The 18,331-nt window shown below is 37.6% G+C and overlaps 1 protein-coding gene across 10 annotated transcripts in view; it reads right to left on the bottom strand.

Annotated features, from left to right (window-relative positions):
* The window catches only part of AKAP9 (A-kinase anchoring protein 9), a 156,654-nt gene that overhangs the window by 96,709 nt on the left and 41,614 nt on the right, over positions 1-18,331 (bottom strand). For all 10 annotated transcript variants that reach the window (XM_010587275.3, XM_064289974.1, XM_064289970.1 and 7 more), the window contains 4 exons: positions 14,960-15,173; positions 13,592-13,787; positions 12,267-12,363; positions 2,720-2,812 (listed from right to left, as the gene is read on the bottom strand). In XM_010587275.3, coding sequence (XP_010585577.1) covers positions 2,720-2,812; positions 12,267-12,363; positions 13,592-13,787; positions 14,960-15,173 — 600 coding nt within the window. The remainder of the gene's footprint in view (positions 1-2,719; positions 2,813-12,266; positions 12,364-13,591; positions 13,788-14,959; positions 15,174-18,331) is intronic.

The following is an 18,331-nucleotide window of genomic DNA, read 5'->3' as shown; positions in this document are numbered from 1 at the left end:
CTTCCTCAACTCCAGATGTATACATCCAACCACTTCCTTAACATTTATATTTGGACACCTAATAACTGATTTGCATTTAAAGCATCAAAATCTAGTCTCCCACTTTCCTCTAAAAACTGCTCCTTTGCTGTCTTCTCTATCCTACTAAAGGCAACTCAGTAAATATCAACTCCTTTCTTCTAGCCATTCAGGTCAAATAACCGGCAGCAGTATTTCCCCCTGGAGAGAAATTCTTGCCCTCTTTCCCTCTATTTCTTCCTCCTGTATCCAGTCACATCTGCTCAGCAAATAAACCTGTGCCAACATTTCATAATATTTTACTAAACGGGTTCCATGAGTGTGGGGGTGGGAAAACTGAATCAAACTGCCTCCAACTGAGCAGAGCTGGTAGCTGTTCAAGCAGCCTTTACAAACTCTAGCCAAGTCTCCTTGATCATTTCTTGGAGGTCTCTGTTGGAATTATTCTTGACCTGTTTCTTTCTCTTACGTCCCACTTCTCTGGAAGGTTCTCAACCTAGTACCTTCATGATTCACTCCCAAATTTTCTTTACGACTTACTCTAGTATTCAAAAAATGAGGCCTTCTTTGACCACCCTATATAAAATCACACCATCTCACTCCCCATGGAATTTCTTAGTCCTACTAACTTGTATTATTTTTTTCTTCATAGCACTTATCACCAGCTATATATTGTCTACCTGCCCCAACTAGAATGTAAGTTCTATGGGAGCAAAGCTTTCATCTCTTTTGTTCTCTGCTACATCCCAGCACCCAAACACTAGCCCAGTAAAAAAAAAGCCCAGTGCCGTCGAGTCGATTCCAACTCATAGCCAGAGTAGAACTGCTCCGTAGAGTTTCCAAGGAGCGCCTGGCGGATTCGAACTGCCAACCCTTTGGTTAGCAGCTGTAGCACTTAACCACTATGCCACCAGGGTTTCCACCCAAACACTACCTGACAGTAAATGTAAATAAATGTCTATTTTCAGTAGTATGTATCCAAATCACTCTGAATCTAATGTGATCTATATTGAGAGCCACTACTCCTATCGGGCTTCTTTTATATAGCCTGGCTATTAAGCACTTATTCTCAATCTTTTGTTCATCATTGTATCTGAGGGGTTCAGCACAATTCCATCAGTACTAATGACTAAAGTCAATAATCTATGTTCTTCTAGACCCAAGCTGAGCTATCAAATGTTGTCTCTTGGGCCATAGTACCTTGATGCTTTTGCAATAGTTTCACTGACTTGCCCTTTGGAGCTGTAATACAAGCTTGGATGAGAGACACTTTACAAAAACCTTACGTCATCACAATTATCACAATAATCAGGGTACTTAGAAAAATATAATTTACAAGCCTTTACTATGTTATCAATTGATCTGCTAGGTGTTGTCTATGTATTAGCTCATTGAACCCTCACGACAATTACTGTTATTTCTTCTCTTTTAACATATAGGGAACTGAGACTTTCCCTATATGTTTCCTGACTTTTCTAAGGTCACACATCTAGTAAGCCAAAATAACAAGAATTTAGAGCATGGTACATCCCATATCAAATCTCATGCTCTTGATCACTATACTATGACATCTTACTATTACATTTCACTTGATATGTTTATGCAAGAGCTAGGTTCAAGAGAAAACTTGGATTCCTCTGAAGAATGAGACAATGAGAGTTATATAAAATGATGGCACCTTGCTTTTCACTTTGACCTCCAGAAAATTATAGAACTAAACAATCAGCTCAGCCATAGTGAGTGAATAAATCCTCACGGCCTGAATATTTCCTTTGGTCTTGATGTCCTCATCTAATTTGTTTTTTGTCCAATTCTTTATGTATTTCCTGTATATCCCAGGGTAGAAACCCTGGTGGTATAGTTGTTAAGTACTACGGCTGCTAACCAGAAGTTCAGCAGTTCAAATCCACCAGGCAGTCCTTGGAAACTCTATGGGGCAGTTCTCTCTGTCCAATAGGGTCACTATGAGTCAGAATTGACTCAGTAGTAATGGGTTTGGTTTTTTTGGTTTTGGTATATCCCAACAATCTTCTTCCTTTTAAGTACTTCCCTTTTAGAATAGTTCAACTGTTCCAATATAACAAATCCACTGAAAAAAAAAGTATACATATTTTAAACGAGAATATAAAGAGAAAAGAAATGGCGCCTTAATGGTAGACTACATGATATGAATAACTCTGTGCATACCAGCTAAGATACAGAAATAAGTAAAACCCACAGGATAAACTCCTCTGCTTAGCTAGGAGCTAATGTTCAACGGTAATCCTCACCTAGAATCTGAAGTCATTATCTAACATTGCAGTAACTTCTGTGGTTGGGGCAAAGCATGGGTAATTTATGGAGGGCCAACCAATTTCCCTCTCATTTCCTACCTTTCCCTCTACCCTTTTAAAAAAGCTTAAATTCCCTCAATCCTACTCACAAGGTAACAAATACATAAAGGACAGAGGCTTATTTTGACATTTGGGAAAGTTTCTAACTACTATTCTACGTAAAAAGAGGAATGCCACCTGAAAGAAAAATACACAGAAAATTCCATTTAAAGGAACTGTAGTTGATACCATAACGACAATTTAAAGAGGAGCTATATAAGAAATTTACAATTAAAATAAAGCACCTTGCCATCAATAAAATCTATGTTTTTTGAAGCCTCATGGGGACTATAAATTATGATAATCGTCAAGATAAAGGATAAACTTACCTTAGCTACTTCTTCTTCTAATCGTTCTTGGTACTGTTTTTCCAGCAACTTGGTCATATTAGTTTCCTGTCTTACTCCAAATTCACCAGAAAACTAAATTAAAAAGAAAATATGGTGTTTATTCACACTAATTTTGCACCACTGTCTTTTAAACCTCTATTCTCAAAATGTCACTATTTCTTAGAAAACTTGCAGATACTCTCAGCAAAACATAAAAATTCTGCTCTTTTAATTAAAAACAAACTCTAGTCAGTAATTCTACTAAATAATTGTACTTAATAACTTAATAACTGAAGATGTAAAGAGAGAAATAAATTTATATATTTACAACTCCTAATATATACTTCTAGAGTGAGGAAGGGCTCCAAAACCACCAAACCCATTGCCATCAAGTTGATTCCAACTCATGGCGACCCTGCAAGGTCAGAGTACAGCTGCCCCACAGGATTTCCAAGGCTGAAAGACATGAAACAGACTGCCACATCTTTCTCCCATGAAACGGCTGGTGGATTTGAACTGCTACCTTTTGATTAACAGCCAAGCACTTTACCCACTGTGCCACCAGGGCTCCTTGTAGTATGGATACACCTTATTTATTAATCATATACATGTGTCAGTGGGTGCACATTTAAAGGCCTCTGGTTGCTGTAAACTGGGAAAGTGGCTCCAAAAAAAGAGCCTGCTTCTCTAACACCACAGCCACTGCCTGTACAAAGAGGCAGGACCCCCAGTTTCTGCTCTAAAATCAACAAGGCAGACCTTCCCAGAGGTTGGTTTAAAGTATACCAGCATCTCCCCTACCTGTGCACTGTTAGCTGCAAGTCTACTGTGAATTGCTACAGAAGGCCCGTGCAGTGGAGTTGGCTCTCACAGTCAACACGCTACCTTCCTCCTATAGCTCAGGCCTCAGAAACCAACAAGACAGACCTACCAGGGACTCACTTCTGGCCTATCTGCTCCCCCTTTCGGTCGGTACTGAGGACTGCTGACTGAGGCTGCTGTGTGCTAGGAAGCAGACATCTTTAGTGGAGGCTACACTCATAGCCAATATACTACAGGGAAGGCTATGAAAGCAACAAGGCAGACCTCCCTGGGGGTCGCTTTGAAGTGTGACAACCCTTCCCCCACTCAGACACTGTCACCTGCAAGCCTGCTCTCACAGTCAGCACTCTACCTGTCTCCCAGCAAACCCCATGGCTCTGGCCTCTGACACCAATAAGACAAACCTCCCTGTAAGTAAATTACAGTTGTTCTGCCCCCACTTCCGGTTGGCACTGAGGACTGCTGACTGAGGCTGCTGTGTGCTAGGAAGAAGGCATCCTGAATGGAGGCTACATCCACAGCCAACATGCTACAGGGCAGGCTCTGATAGCAACAAGGCAAACCTCCCTGGGGGTCTGTTCAGAGGGTGACTGCCCTTCCCCAAATCAGTAACTCTTGGCTGCTGGACTGATACAAACTCTTACAGAAGATTCCTTACAGTGAAGTCAGGAGGTAGGTCACCTAAGTGGAGACTTGCTCCCCCAACCACCACAAGGCCACTGGGGCTCTGAAAACCAACAAGACAGATTTCTTAGAGGTCCATCTGGGGATTGCCAGCACCCTTTCCTCCTGAAATGGAGGAAAGTCTGCCTGTGCATCCCCTGAATACAAGCTCAGATACAAGTAGCCCCCAGAGAACAGGGAAAGAAGCTTCAAGCAAAACCAGAGGACAATACCCAGCCCTGAAGGGGACTTGCTGGGTGTGGGTTTTTTGACTGAAAACACGGATACAGAAACAGAGAAAGAAAGGAGTAATAACCAGGGAGAAGGGATTGCACCCCCTGGTGGTCAGATTGATCAATACATGATATCACACCTGAGTTGCAGTGCCCACTGGTGGATAGAATGACCACGGTGTACTCTCTGGTGTTTGGGAGATGCTGAAAGTCGAAAACCGAGATCTAGAACTTTTGAATCCTCACTCAACCAGGAGGGATAAAGAGCTACCATAGAGAGGAAGAGGAAATGGTAAGCAAAGGCTGAAGGTTCTTCCTGCCTAAGAGTTTCTTGCAGAAAGCAGTGTGGGCAAAAAACACCAACACCAGAGAAAACTGATAAAAGTTAAAACCCTCAAAAAACAATGCCCCAACAAAACATCACAAGACACACAAAGAGATGAAAAACAATGGCCCTTCCAAATGAACACGACAAAGGGCATGAAAGCTATCTAGGGATGACCACATGATGAAAAAAAAAAATGGAAGAATATAATGTAACAACATTAAATATAATTAAAGAATGAAGGAAAAACATAGACAAAGAGCAAAAAGAAATAAGGAAAACAAAGCAAGAACAAAGTGAGGATCTAAAAAAAGTTACTGCAAATGAAAAGGGTAATAACTGAAATGAGAAACACAACTGGAGGATTTACCAACAAATCTATAATCAGGCAGAAAAAAAAATCAGTGAATTAGAGGATAAGATAGTTAAAATTACAGATGCTGAAGAGCAATAACAGCAGAGGATCAAGAAGACTGAGTACGGATTAAAGGAATTATGGGACAACAAAAGCCTAATACATATCATGGACATTCTAGAAGGATATAAGGGAGAGAAAGAGACAAAAAGAAGTGCCAATTTTTTTTCAGAAACATTGGAGGCCAGAAGGCAATGAATGATATATTTAAAGTGCTGAAAGAAAAAAAAAAAACTATCAACCAAGAACATTACAACCACTGAAACTATCGTTCAAGAATGAGGGTGAAATTAAAACATTCCTAGACAAACAGAAGCTGAGAGTTCAGATCCACCATAATAAGAGGAGTTCTATAGATGGGAAAAAACACTAGAAAGTAATTCAAAAGCTATACATAAAAAGAAAGGTCCCTAATAAAGAGAAATGCATGGACAAGTATAACATCTACTAATAAGGTATTCATGCTTGATAATTCTAAACGTTTTGTCCTTCATTTTTTTTAATAAATATATAAAAAACAAGGATAAAATTATGCTACAGGGCACATGACATATAGACGAAATTAGTGATAACAACAACAAAAGGGGGGGAGAATGGTATAGATACCGAATTTCTTCTATGTTACTGAAATTCAGTTGGTATCAACTTACCATAAAACCAAAAAAAACCAAACTCGTTGCTATCGAGTTGATTCCGACTCATGGTGACCCTATAGGAGAGAGTAGAAGTGCCCCACATGGTTTCCAAGGAGCGCCTGGTGGATTCGAACTGCTGACCTTTTGGCGAGCAGGTGTAGCTCTTATAACCACTACGCCACCAGGGTTTCTAACTTACCACAGAATAGTACAAATACAAACTGTTAAATGTAATATTCATGGTAACCACTAAGAAAATATATTAAAAAACATACAGAAAAGGAAAGAAGGGAACCAAAAAGTCTCACTACAATAAACAAAATACAAAAGCAAGCAGCAGTAAAGGATAAAGAAAAAGGAGGCTTAAGACACACACACACACACACACGAAATAACAACAAAATGACAGAAGTAAGTCACATCTTAAGAGTAATGACCGTGAACATGAATGGACTAAACACTTCAAACAAAAGGCAGAGAGTGGCTGAATGGATTTGAAAAAAATGATCCAACAATACGCTGTTTACAGGAGACATACCTTAAACCCAAGGACACAAGTAAGTTGAAAGTGAAAGGATAGAAAAAATATTCCATGCAAATAACAACCAAGAGCTAGGTTGGCAATCTTAGTATCACACAAAGTAAACATTAAGATAAAATCTGTTAGAAGACATAAAGATAGACATTATATAATGATAAAAGCATCAATAAAGAAGATTTAATGACATAAATACATTCGCACCCAACATCAGGGTACCTAAATATATAAAGTAAACACTGATAGAAACAGATAGTACTACAGTAATAGTTGGAGACTTCAAGACACCACTTTGAATACTGGACAGAACATCTAGAAAGAAGATCAACATGGAAACAGAGGACGTGAATGACATTATAAAGCAACTAGACTTACAGATATATATACAGAACACTCCACCCAAAAACAACCCAATGCACATTCTGCTCCACTGTACATGGATTATTCTCCAGGACAGAGCACACGTTAGGTTACAAAGCAATTTCAAAAGACTGAACTATACAAAGTATTTTCTCTGACCACAGTGGAGTGAAGCTAGAAATCAATAAAAGGAAAAAAACCTAGAAAATACACAAACATATGGAAATTAAACAACACACTATTAAATTACCAATGGGTCAAGGAAGAAATCAAAAGAGAAATCACAAATTTCCTAGAGTCAAATGAAAGCACAACATACAAAACGTATGGGATGCAGGGAAGGCAGTACTCAGAGGGAAACTTATAGGAATAAATGCCTACGCGGAAAAAAGAAGAAAGATCTCAAATTAACAACCTAACTCAATAACTCCAAAAACTAGGAAGAGAAGAACAAACTAGGCCTAGCTCTACCAAAAAAAGGAAATAGCAAAGATCAGAGAAGAAATAAGTAAAATCGTAAACAGAAAAATAGAGACAATAAAACCAGAAGTTGGTTCTTTGAAAAGATCAATAAAATTGACAAATCTTTAGGTAGATTAACAAAGAAAAAAAAAGATGCAAATAACCAAAATAAAGAAATGAAAGAGGGGACATTATAACTGACCCTATGGAAATAAAAAGAATTATGACAACAAACTGGATAACCTAGGTAAAATGGGCAAATTCTTAGAAGCACACAACCTTCCCAAACTGACTTGAGAGGAAATAGAAAGTCTCAACAGACCCATAACAAGGGATTAAATCAGTGATCAAAAAACTCCCAACAAAAAACCTCCTCTAGGACCAAGTGGCTTCACTGGGAATTCTACCAAACATTTAAAGAAGAATTGGCACCAGTACTGTTTAAACTCTTCCAAAAGATAAGAAGAAAGGAATACCTCTTGATTTATCCTACGAAGCAAACATAACCCTGATACCAAAACCAGACAAAGGCACAAGAAAATTACATGCCAATATCTCTTAAGAATACAGATGTAAAAATCCTCAACAGAATCCAATAGCATATTAAAACAGAATTGGAATCGACTCGACGGCACTGGGTTTTTTTTTTGTTTTTTGGGTACACCATGACCAAGTAGGATTTATTCAAGAAATGCAGGGATGGGTCAACATTAGAAAATCAATCACGTAATATACCACATCAACGGAGCAACATAAAAGAACCATATCATCACGTCTATGGATGCAGAAAAAGCATTTGATAAAATCCAGTACCCTTTCTTGACGAAAATCTTACAGAAGATTGGAATAGAGGAAATTCCTCAATATGATTCATAGCATATATGAAAAGCCAACAAACTAAACCAAAAACCAAACCCAGTGCCGTCGAGTAGATTCCGACTCATAGTCACCCTATAGGACAAAGTAGAACTGCCTCATAGAGTTTCCGAGGAGCACCTGGCGGATTTGAACTGCCAACCCTTTGGTTAGCAGCCGTAGCACTTAACCACTACGCCACCAGGATTTCCAAAAAGCCAACAGCCAATGTTATACTTAATGGAGAAAGACTGGGCACTTTCCCCTTAAAATTGGGAACCAGTCAAGGGTGCCCACTCTCACCAGTTCCATTCAATATTGTATTAGAAATTTTAGCCAGAGCAATAAGACAAGAAAAAGAAATAAAAGGGATCCAGATTAGAAAAGAAAAAGTAAAATTATCTCTATTCACTGATGATATGATTTACATATAGAAAATCCCAAAGGGTCCACAAGAAAATTTCTAGAGCTAATAGAGGAACTTAGGAGAAGTTGCAGGGCACAAGGTCAACAAACAAATACCAGATGGGTTTCTATACATGAGCAATGAGAAACCTGGAAGGGAAATTAGAAAAACAATTATATTCCCAATAGCATCTAGGAGAATTAAAATACCTAGGAATAAATCTAACCAGAGATGTGAAGGACTTATACAATGAAAACTATACAACACTGTTGAAAGAGATTAAAGAAGACTGAAATAAATGGAAAGATCTTCCATGTTCATGGATTGTAAGACTTACTATTGTTAAAATGTCAGTACTACCCAAAGCAATGTACAGATTCGATGCAATCCCAATCAAAATTCCAAAAGCCTTCTTTACAGAAATAGAAAAACCAATCCTCAACTTTATATGGAATGGCAAGAAGCCCCAAATAGCTAAAGCAATGCTGAAAGAGAAGAATAAAGTAGGATGACTCACATTTCCTGATTTTAAAACATACTATACTGCTGTATATCAACTGCAACGAGTGGTTTGGTTTGGGATACAGCCACAGTAATCAAAACAGCCTGGTACTTGTATAACAGACACACAGACCAATGGACTACAACAGAAAGTTCAGAAATAAACCCACATCTCTATGGTCAGCTGATTTTTGACTAGGGCACTAGCTTCATTCAACAGGGAAAGAAGAGTCACTTCAATAAATGGTGCTGTGAAAATTGGATTCCCACATGCAGAAAAATGAAACAGGATCCATGCCTTACATCATACACAAAAACAAATTCAAAATGGATTAAGGATCTAAATGTGCAAACTAAAACCATAAAACTGTTAGAAGAAAAAGCAGGGGCAATGCTGTCAGGCCTAGCTTTCAACAATGGACTATCTAACATAATAACAAAAGCACAAACAGCAGAAGACAAAATAAATAAATGGAACCTCATAAAAATTAAAAACTTTTGTTCACCAAAAGACTTTACCAAAAAAGTGAAAAGATAAGCTACTGACTGGAAGAATACATTTGGAAACTTATATCTGACAAGAATGTAATAACAAAAAAATACATAAAACTTTGACAACAAAACAACAAAAAGACAAATAACCCAATCATAAAATGGGCAAAGGACTTTGATAAACATTTCACCAAAGAGGACATTAAAATGGGCACCAAACACATGAAAAGATGCTCAGTGTCATTAGCCATCATAGAGATGCAAATCAAAACTAAAATGGGACAGCATTTCACTCCCACTAGCATGGCTAAGCTTAAAAAAAAAAAAAACAAAAAACTAACGAATGCTGACAAGGGTGTGGGAAAACTGGAACCCTTACCTATTACTGGTGGGAATGCAAAATGGCACAGCTGTTGTGGAGCGCAGTGCAGCGGTTCCCCAAAAACATAAATATAGAACTACCATATGACCCAGTATTCCACTCCTAGGTATACACCCAAAAGACTTGAAAGCAGAGACTCAAACAGAGACTTCCTCACCAAAGTTTACTGCTACACTAGTCACAAAAGCCAAAAGGTGGAAACAACCTCATGACCATCGGGAGATGAATGGATAAACAAAATGTGGTATATACATACAATGGAATACTACTCAATCAGTAGGAGAAATGAAGTCTTGATACGTGTTACGATATGGATGGAGATGGAAGACATTACACTGAGTGAAATAAGTCAAGCACAAGAGGGCAAATATTGTATAACCTCACTTATTTAAAAATACAAGAGAAGACAAATGCATAGAGAACAAAGTTTATTAGTGGTTACCAGGGGTAGAGGGAGGTGGGTGATGGAAATCTCACACTGAATAAGGATAGGGCAGCACAGCAATTATTGTAATTGCTGTTAATAAACTGTACACCTGTAAAAAGCTGAATTGGCAAAAGCTGTATGATACATATATTTACAATGACAACAACAAAAAAAAGGTAGCTACTGAGGCTGCTTATTATGTCCAACCAAAAACCTCTTCGGATTTGGTTCCTTGGTTTGGAGGTTTAGGGTTATGGTTTATGGGATATCCCAGTTACCTGGCCTAATAACATGTTTAGTGCTTCTGTTCTATCTCCTAGTTTGTTGCATACAGCCTGGGTCTTAAAAGCTTGCAAGCAGCCATCTAAGACACAAAATTGGTCTCAATTCGCATGGAGCAACAGAGAAAGAGGAGTCAGGAATAGAAGGAGGATACGGTATGTGTGGCTCCTTTGCCATGAGACAAGAAGAACTGGATGGTGCCTGGCTACCATTACTGAACATTTTGATCAAAGATTCTATAGAAGAATCCTGATCAAAAGAGGGAAATGTAGCACAGCATTTCAAATTCTCATAGACAACAGATATCCTGGAGCCATGAAGGCTGGATGAACCTCTGAAACTCCTGAGATAATCTTTCAACCTTAAACCAAAAATATCCCCTGAGGTCTTCTTAAAAGTGAACAAGAGTTTAGCCTGACAGCAAAAAATGTTTGCCTTAAACAATATGTTCTTTTAAGAACTATCTATATGGGATCAAAGTGACAAGAGTAATTTGAAGGATTAGATAGGAACCCTAGAGGCAGTGAATTTATGTTAATGGGGGAGGAACAACTTAGAAGAGGAAGGTGAGAATGGTTGCAAAACATGAAGAATGTAATCAATGTCACTAAATGGTACATGTAGAAACTGCTGAATTAGTGTACGTTTTGCTGTGTATATTCTCAACAACAATTAAAAAAAAATCAAAAAAACCCTTCAGATCTGAAGAATGAAGAAAACTAAAGATACAAGGGAAAGGTCAGTCCAAAGGATTAATGGACCACATTTACCATGGCCTCCACCAGAATGAGTCCAGTACAACTAGATGGTGTCCGGCTACCACCGACTGCTTTCACAGAGGTCACAATAGAGGGCCCCGGACAGAGCTGGAGAAAAACACGGAACAAAATTCTAACTCAAAAAGAAACACCAGACTTGCATGCCTGACAGAGACTGGAGAAACCCTGAGAGTATGGCCTCCGGATACCCTTTCAGCTCAGAAATGAAGTCACTCCTGAGGTTCACCCTTCAGCCACAGATTTAACAGGTCCATGGAATAAAGCAAGACTAAAGAGGCAGGGCCTGGAAGGCAGGAGCAAACAGTAAAACTGGTAATAGGGAACCCAGGCCTGAGAAGGGAGAGTGTTGACATGTCGTGGGGTTGTTAACCAATGTCATAAAACAATATGTGTACTAACTGTTTAATCAGAAACTAGTTTGTTCTGTAAACTAAAGTACAATTAAAAAAAAAACCTTAAAATCTAACTTTGTATTTTTTCTATGCTACAAAAATACTTTAAATTACCTTACTTATATATTCTTCTGGGTCTTTTATGTAAGGTATTACCCTCATACTTAAGCTTGCTTGTCAGCAACTACATATTTATTGTTGTTGTTGTTAGGTACTGTAGAGTTGGTTCCGAATGAAACACTGCCCGGTCCTGTGCCAGCCTCACAATCATTGTTATGCTTGAGCCCATTCTGCTATTAAGTAAGGTTTTCACTGGTTAATTCTTTTCAGAAGTGGACCACCAGGTCCTTCTTCCTAGTCTGTCTTAGTATGGAAGCTCAGCTGAAACCTGTCCCCTATGGGTGACCCTACTGGTATTTGAATACTGGTGGCATAGCTTTCAGCATCACAGCAACAGGTAAGCCCCCACAGTACAACAAACTAACATATTTATGGGATAATTAGTAAACCATAGACATAAAAATGATAGCATGAAAAACAAACAGGTCAATGTATATAACAGTTTAAAGATATAATACCTCTACGGTACCATCAACATTCTGTTGAAGACAACTTCCAGGGTGAATTGTTTTCCGTACATCAGATTCAGCAATTACCACTGAATCAACAGAGAAGCTAAACACAAATTAAAAAGTGCAAAAGAATTAGAATTGTGTGTTTTGCTATTAATCCAAATTTATAACCCGCAAAAAATGTGTATTGGGGTTGTTGCTGTTAGGTATTACTGAGTTGATTTCAACTCATAGCAACCCCACGAGACAGAGCAGAACTGTCCCATAAGGTTTTCTAGGCTATAATCTTTATTGAAGCAGATTGCCAGGTCTCTCTCCTACAGAGCTGCTGGGTGGGCTTGAGCCATCAACCTTTCAGTTAGCATCACCAAGGCTCCTTGTATATTGGGGTCAAGGGTTATAAGTATTGTAAACTAAAAAATATTTTGACTGCTTTTTCCACTTGAAAGTAAAATAACACAATTTAATGATAGAGTATTTTAACATATCATTAAATTTTGTGCCATTTCATAGCCTCCTTTAAACTGTATGACATGGAGCTATTTATAAAAAATAAACAACACAAACCACTTGCCATGGTGTCAGTTCTGACAAATGGCAACCCCACCTGTTTCAGAGAACTGCCCTCCACAGGGTTTTCATGGCTGTGACCTTTCGGGAGCAGTTTGCCAGCCCTTTCTTCTGAGGCTCCTCTTGGTAGGTTCAAACCACCAACCTTTTGGTTAGCTGCCCAGCACTTAACCCTCTGCCCTACCCAGGGACTTCTTGATCATTAGACAACGAAGTGGAGGAAGTCTAGTCATGACTGGCAGGATCATACTTTATATATTACCCACAGCAAATTAACGAAGACTAGACATAAAATAGGAAACCCTGGTGGCGTAGTAGTTAAGTGCTACGGCTGCTAACCAAAGGGTCAACAGTTCGAATCCGCCAGGCGCTCCCTGGAAACTCTACGGGGCAGTTATATTCTGTCCTATAGAGTCACTATGAGTCGGAATTGACTCGATGGCACTGGGTTTGGGTTTTTTTTGGTTAGACATAAGATAAACAACAAATGCACACAAACCACCTAATTTAATCTGACAGATTATTAACAATCAGCATCTTTACGTAAACGTAGCAAAATTCCTATAATAAAATGTCTGGTTTACACTGACATTTTATACATTTCAAAGAATACAGAATTATCTTATTTCTTCATACTACTACATTCTACCTCTTTCAAGGAACTTTGCTTTAGCTACTTTTTTTCCTTAAAACCACCACGATTCCTATGAATATTACAGAGCTACAAATACTGTTGGATGAAATTATAAGCAGATAGATACCTTGGCTGAAGAGAGGACTCACTAACAGCCTGAAGCCTCTCCTGCAAGGAATGGATCTCTGCTCCATAGTTTTCTTCCATTTCTTTCAATTGTTGCTGCAAAGAGGATGTGAGGTTTTCTAATTCTTGAACTTGTTCTTCAAGTTGTTTCATTTTTTTGATATCTTGCAGAGATAACTTGTTTTTATGATTGGCATCTAAGTTATATGAATAAAAGAAAACGTACATTTCAATACAATTTTCTTACTGAAATACCATAATCACTTTTTTTTTTTTTTGCAGAGAATATTCATTTTTCTTTGGAAAGAAATGTTTTCAAGTGGTAATAGCTCAGATTTCAGTTTACCCTCATTCTAACTGATGAAAACCAGAAAATACAAATAACACAATTCAAGATTATATCTTCTATACTCATGACTGTAGTACTCCTAAACCTACCAATGTTATGTCTTTAACTTTAAAACAATTTAGAATCATAGAATGTAAGAAGCGGTAACTTGTTCTATAATTGTTGGTGACTAGAAATACTCTCTATCCAGTTATACAAGCCAGAAATCTGGAATCATGCTCAGTCCCTCCCCCTCTGACTGCTAAAATCACCTGTAGACTACAGCCTACCTCTTCAACTCTTTCCTTCCCTCCTCAATGACACTGTCTTAGTTCATTCAATATCTTATTGTTTATCAGAATTACTGCCAAAGTTGCTTAATTGGACTTTCCACCACGAATCCTGCCTCCCCCAATTAATTCCAGTGTATTATCTTAAAGAAATCGAAGCCACCTCCCCTGTTTAAAATCAGGCAGTATGTTTTATCACCAACAGCATAAAGCTTAAGCATGCTTCATCCAGGTCATATAAAGCTTTTTCTGATCAAGATCCTGCCTATCATCCTGGTTTAAACCCTCCTACTTTCTCATACATCCTGAACTCTCAATTCTCCAAGATGCAGTTTCTCATACTTCTGTCCTTTAGACGCCAAAGTCTTCTCTAAGATTCCAATCTCCCTGTTCCTGCCCACAGTCACCATAACTAACCCTCCCAGGAGGCACTAGACTTTTCTCCTCTCCTTCCAGTCTCTCTTTTTTTTTTTTCCAGTCTCTCTATTCATTCTGCTATTACAGAAATTGTGCTGTTGTTTTCTAATAGTTAGATTTTCTTCAAATATGCTTTCCCACTGGATTGTGGCTTCAGTGATTTTAGCTTCCTCAGGCACTAAATGAACGTCCACTGATTATATGAATAAAAGACCCCAGGACTGGGATACACAGCTGCCTTCCTCTATGGGTTCCATAATAACAAAACAGTGAGATGGGCTTATGTCATACTTATTTGCCTCAAGGTACTTGTGATTTTGTCAGAACCATTTACCTGTTTCTTCTGTTTTTATATTCTGTAGCTCTAACTGGTGTATTTTCTGAAGTTCCTTGATCATTTCCTCTTGAGCGGAAATAAGTTCCTCTTTAAGATTGCAAAGAGCTTTATCTTTTTCATTTTCCATATATTCACGAACCTGATCCACATGAGTTGAGTAAACCAGGGAGAGGCATATGCGTTGGGCTTCCATCTGTAGCCTTAAATCATTCTTAAAGTGAAGGTATACGTGCATTAGAAATTTTAAAATGACAAGTCAAATTATTTAACTTCTAATAGTCATAAATTAATAGTCCAAATACTAACTGCGAAGGGGGAAAAATACATGAAATTTTAGTTTAAGAAATTATATGAGCTAAAGTCTAATTTTTTTTCCCATCATTCTGTTGCACTGATCTACTTTTCTAAGAACGTAGCACAGTGTTTTCATTACTTCAACTTTATTTACAGTAAATTTTGATATCTGGTATAGCTACTACTACCTCATCTTTTATTTTTGTTTAAAAATAATTTTTTAAATGTAGAGAAATGTAAAGAATAATCTAAGAAACACTATGTACTCAGAACTCAAGTTAACAAAAACTATCATCTTGTCTTATTTTTGCTTCAGCTCATTATCCCCTCCCTACACCTCTCTTTTGTCTGTTTTAGAAATAAAACAAATAAAATTGTACTACACTATGTTCACATTAAGGAGCCCTGATGGCACAGTGGTTAAAGCACTCAGCTGCTAACCGAAAGGTTGGCAGTTCGAACCTACCAACTGCTCTGCTGGAGAAACATGTGGCAGCCTGCTTCCATAAAAACTTACAGCCTCGAAAAGCCAGTAGGGCCATTCTACTCTGTTCTATAGGGTTACTACTGGATGGCAATGGTTTTTTATGGCGATGTTCCCATTTGGAGCCCTGGTTACTCAGTAGTTATTAGCTGCTAACCTAAAGATCAAAGGTTCGGTTTAAGGTTTAAAGATTATCTCAGGATAACAGTTTCAGGGGTTCATATGGCCTTCATAGCTCCAGGATAACTGGAGTTCATGAGAATTTGAAGTTCTATTTTACATTTTCCCCCTTTTGAACAGGGTTCTTTTGTAGAATCTTTGTTCAAAATGTTCAGTAATGGTAGCCAGGCACTATCCAATTCTGGTCTCATGGCAAAGAAGGCAGTTGTTCATGGAGGCAATCAGCCACACATAATATATCCTCCTCCTATTCCTGACTCTTCTTCCTCTGTTGCTCCATGTGAACTGAGACCAACTGTTGTGTCTTGGATGGCAGCTTGCAAGCTTTTAAGACCCCAGGCTCTAGCAACACACAAGGAGGTAGAACCAAAAAAAACAAAAACAACCCAACCTGTTGCTGTTGAGCCGATTCCAGTAGAACAGGAGCACTAAACATGTTATTGGGCCAATTAACTGGGATGTCCCATAAGACATGACCCTAAATCTTCAAGGAACCAAATCCCATAAGGTTTTTGGGTATACATAAGCAGCCTCAGCCACTACTCTTTTTTTTTTTTTGCATTGTTGTAAATATATACATCATACAAATTTTACCGAATTATTTTTGATGTTTTAATTGTATGAATTTACACTGCTATCAGCAGTGTAAGTATGTATCTTTCCACATCCTCAACAACATGCTTTTATTGTCAGACTTATGATGCCAATTTGATGAGTATAAAATGCTATTTTATTATGATACCAATTTGTAAGACTGAAAGTATCATTTCATGTTTTTTGGCCATTTTGGTTTCCTGTTCTGAGACAAGTGTCTGTTCATTATCTTTTGTTCATTTTTATGTTTTTTGGATCTCTTCTTACATAAGTATTCTTTACACAGTCTTGATACTAATCCTTTGTTATTAAATATATGTTGCAAATATCTGGTTCTAGTCCTTAAGCCATTATATTGGTAACCTCTGTATAAAACAAATAATCAGATCTATCAATCTTTTCCTACGTATTTTTGTCTTCATTAAAAGTCCTTCCTTATCTCATGATCCTATTTTATTTTTATAAGCATGTATTTAGCCAATCAGGAGGTTTTTTTTTTTAATTAAAGATAGGGATTCTCTAACCTTCTACCCCCAATATCAAAAGCCAATTGTCCCAGAAAGCATTTATTGAACACTGTAAACTTGTCTTGTTGATCTCTTTGCTCATTTCACTCAAGTCTGCTCAAATATTACCTCACCAGAATGGTCCTCTCTGACTTGCCCCATATAAAAACAGCACCCATACCCCATGTCTGAGAGATCTGTTTCCATGCTTTAATTTTTAATTTCCTTCATACCACTCACCTCTACGTTATAGATTTGCCTATCTTATTTATTTAATGTTTGTCTAACTACTCTAAAATATAATTTTCTTCTTTATTGTATATTTTTATTCAGTGTTATATTCCAATGCCTAACAATGCCTGGAATGTAGTAGAGGCTCATTAAGTATTATTAATATGGAATTTTAGAACCTCTTCTACAACATCCCAAAATTTTGCAAGGGTCTGGATCTGTTTTGCAACTTCCATTAAGTTCTGTTGACCTATTTGTCCACCTTTGCATTAAAATCATACCATCTATTATGAGACTGTAGTAAGTCTTGATATTAAATAGGGAAAACTGCCCCCATTTTGATTTTTCTAGGATTTGTCTTGGCTATTCTTGAATATTTACACTTCTACATCAATTTTAGAATCCATCTTTCAAGATCCATGAAAAACCCTGGTGTAATTTTGACTGGAGGAACTATGCTGAATATAGAGATTGATTTGGAGAGACACGACATCTTTATATTTTTTCTCTGTGAATATGGGTATAGTTTTCATTTTAAAAAGTATATGCTAATGGAAGCGAAAAGTGACAAAGAAATTATAAAAAAAGCAAATAATCCACATCTTATTACCATGAATTCAGAACTCTTACAGTCTAAGGCTATGACCTGATGGACAGTGGGTGAGAAGAACTACAGAAATAACCAGTGCTGAGAACCATTTAAAAGGTTTACTTTTGAGTAGCTGAGGACTAAATAGGGAACTCTCTAGGAAAAAAGTATTGAGCAAGCAAATTAAAAAAGGCTGAAGATGTAATCTGAACTTTCATTCCCTTAAACTTTTCGTGCATCATATACATTTTATGTGGTTAATGTCAGGAAGAAGGCATCTGAGTGACACTGAAATGTCTTTCATAGAGAATAAAGTTCTTGGAAAATAGGACCACTTTGACAGATGAACTTCAAATTCAGGTTCTCTCTCCATAATGCTTTTTAAAAAATTTTAAATCATCTCTGGCATTTTTAGGAGCAATTATCACACATTATTATTTTTAAAATGATCCAGATACTTAACAGAGCATTAACAGTTAAACAATTGAAAT

This window comes from Loxodonta africana, chromosome 8, assembly GCF_030014295.1.
Source record: "Loxodonta africana isolate mLoxAfr1 chromosome 8, mLoxAfr1.hap2, whole genome shotgun sequence".
NCBI lineage: Eukaryota > Metazoa > Chordata > Mammalia > Proboscidea > Elephantidae > Loxodonta > Loxodonta africana.
This window is presented reverse-complemented; position numbering and strand designations above follow the sequence as displayed.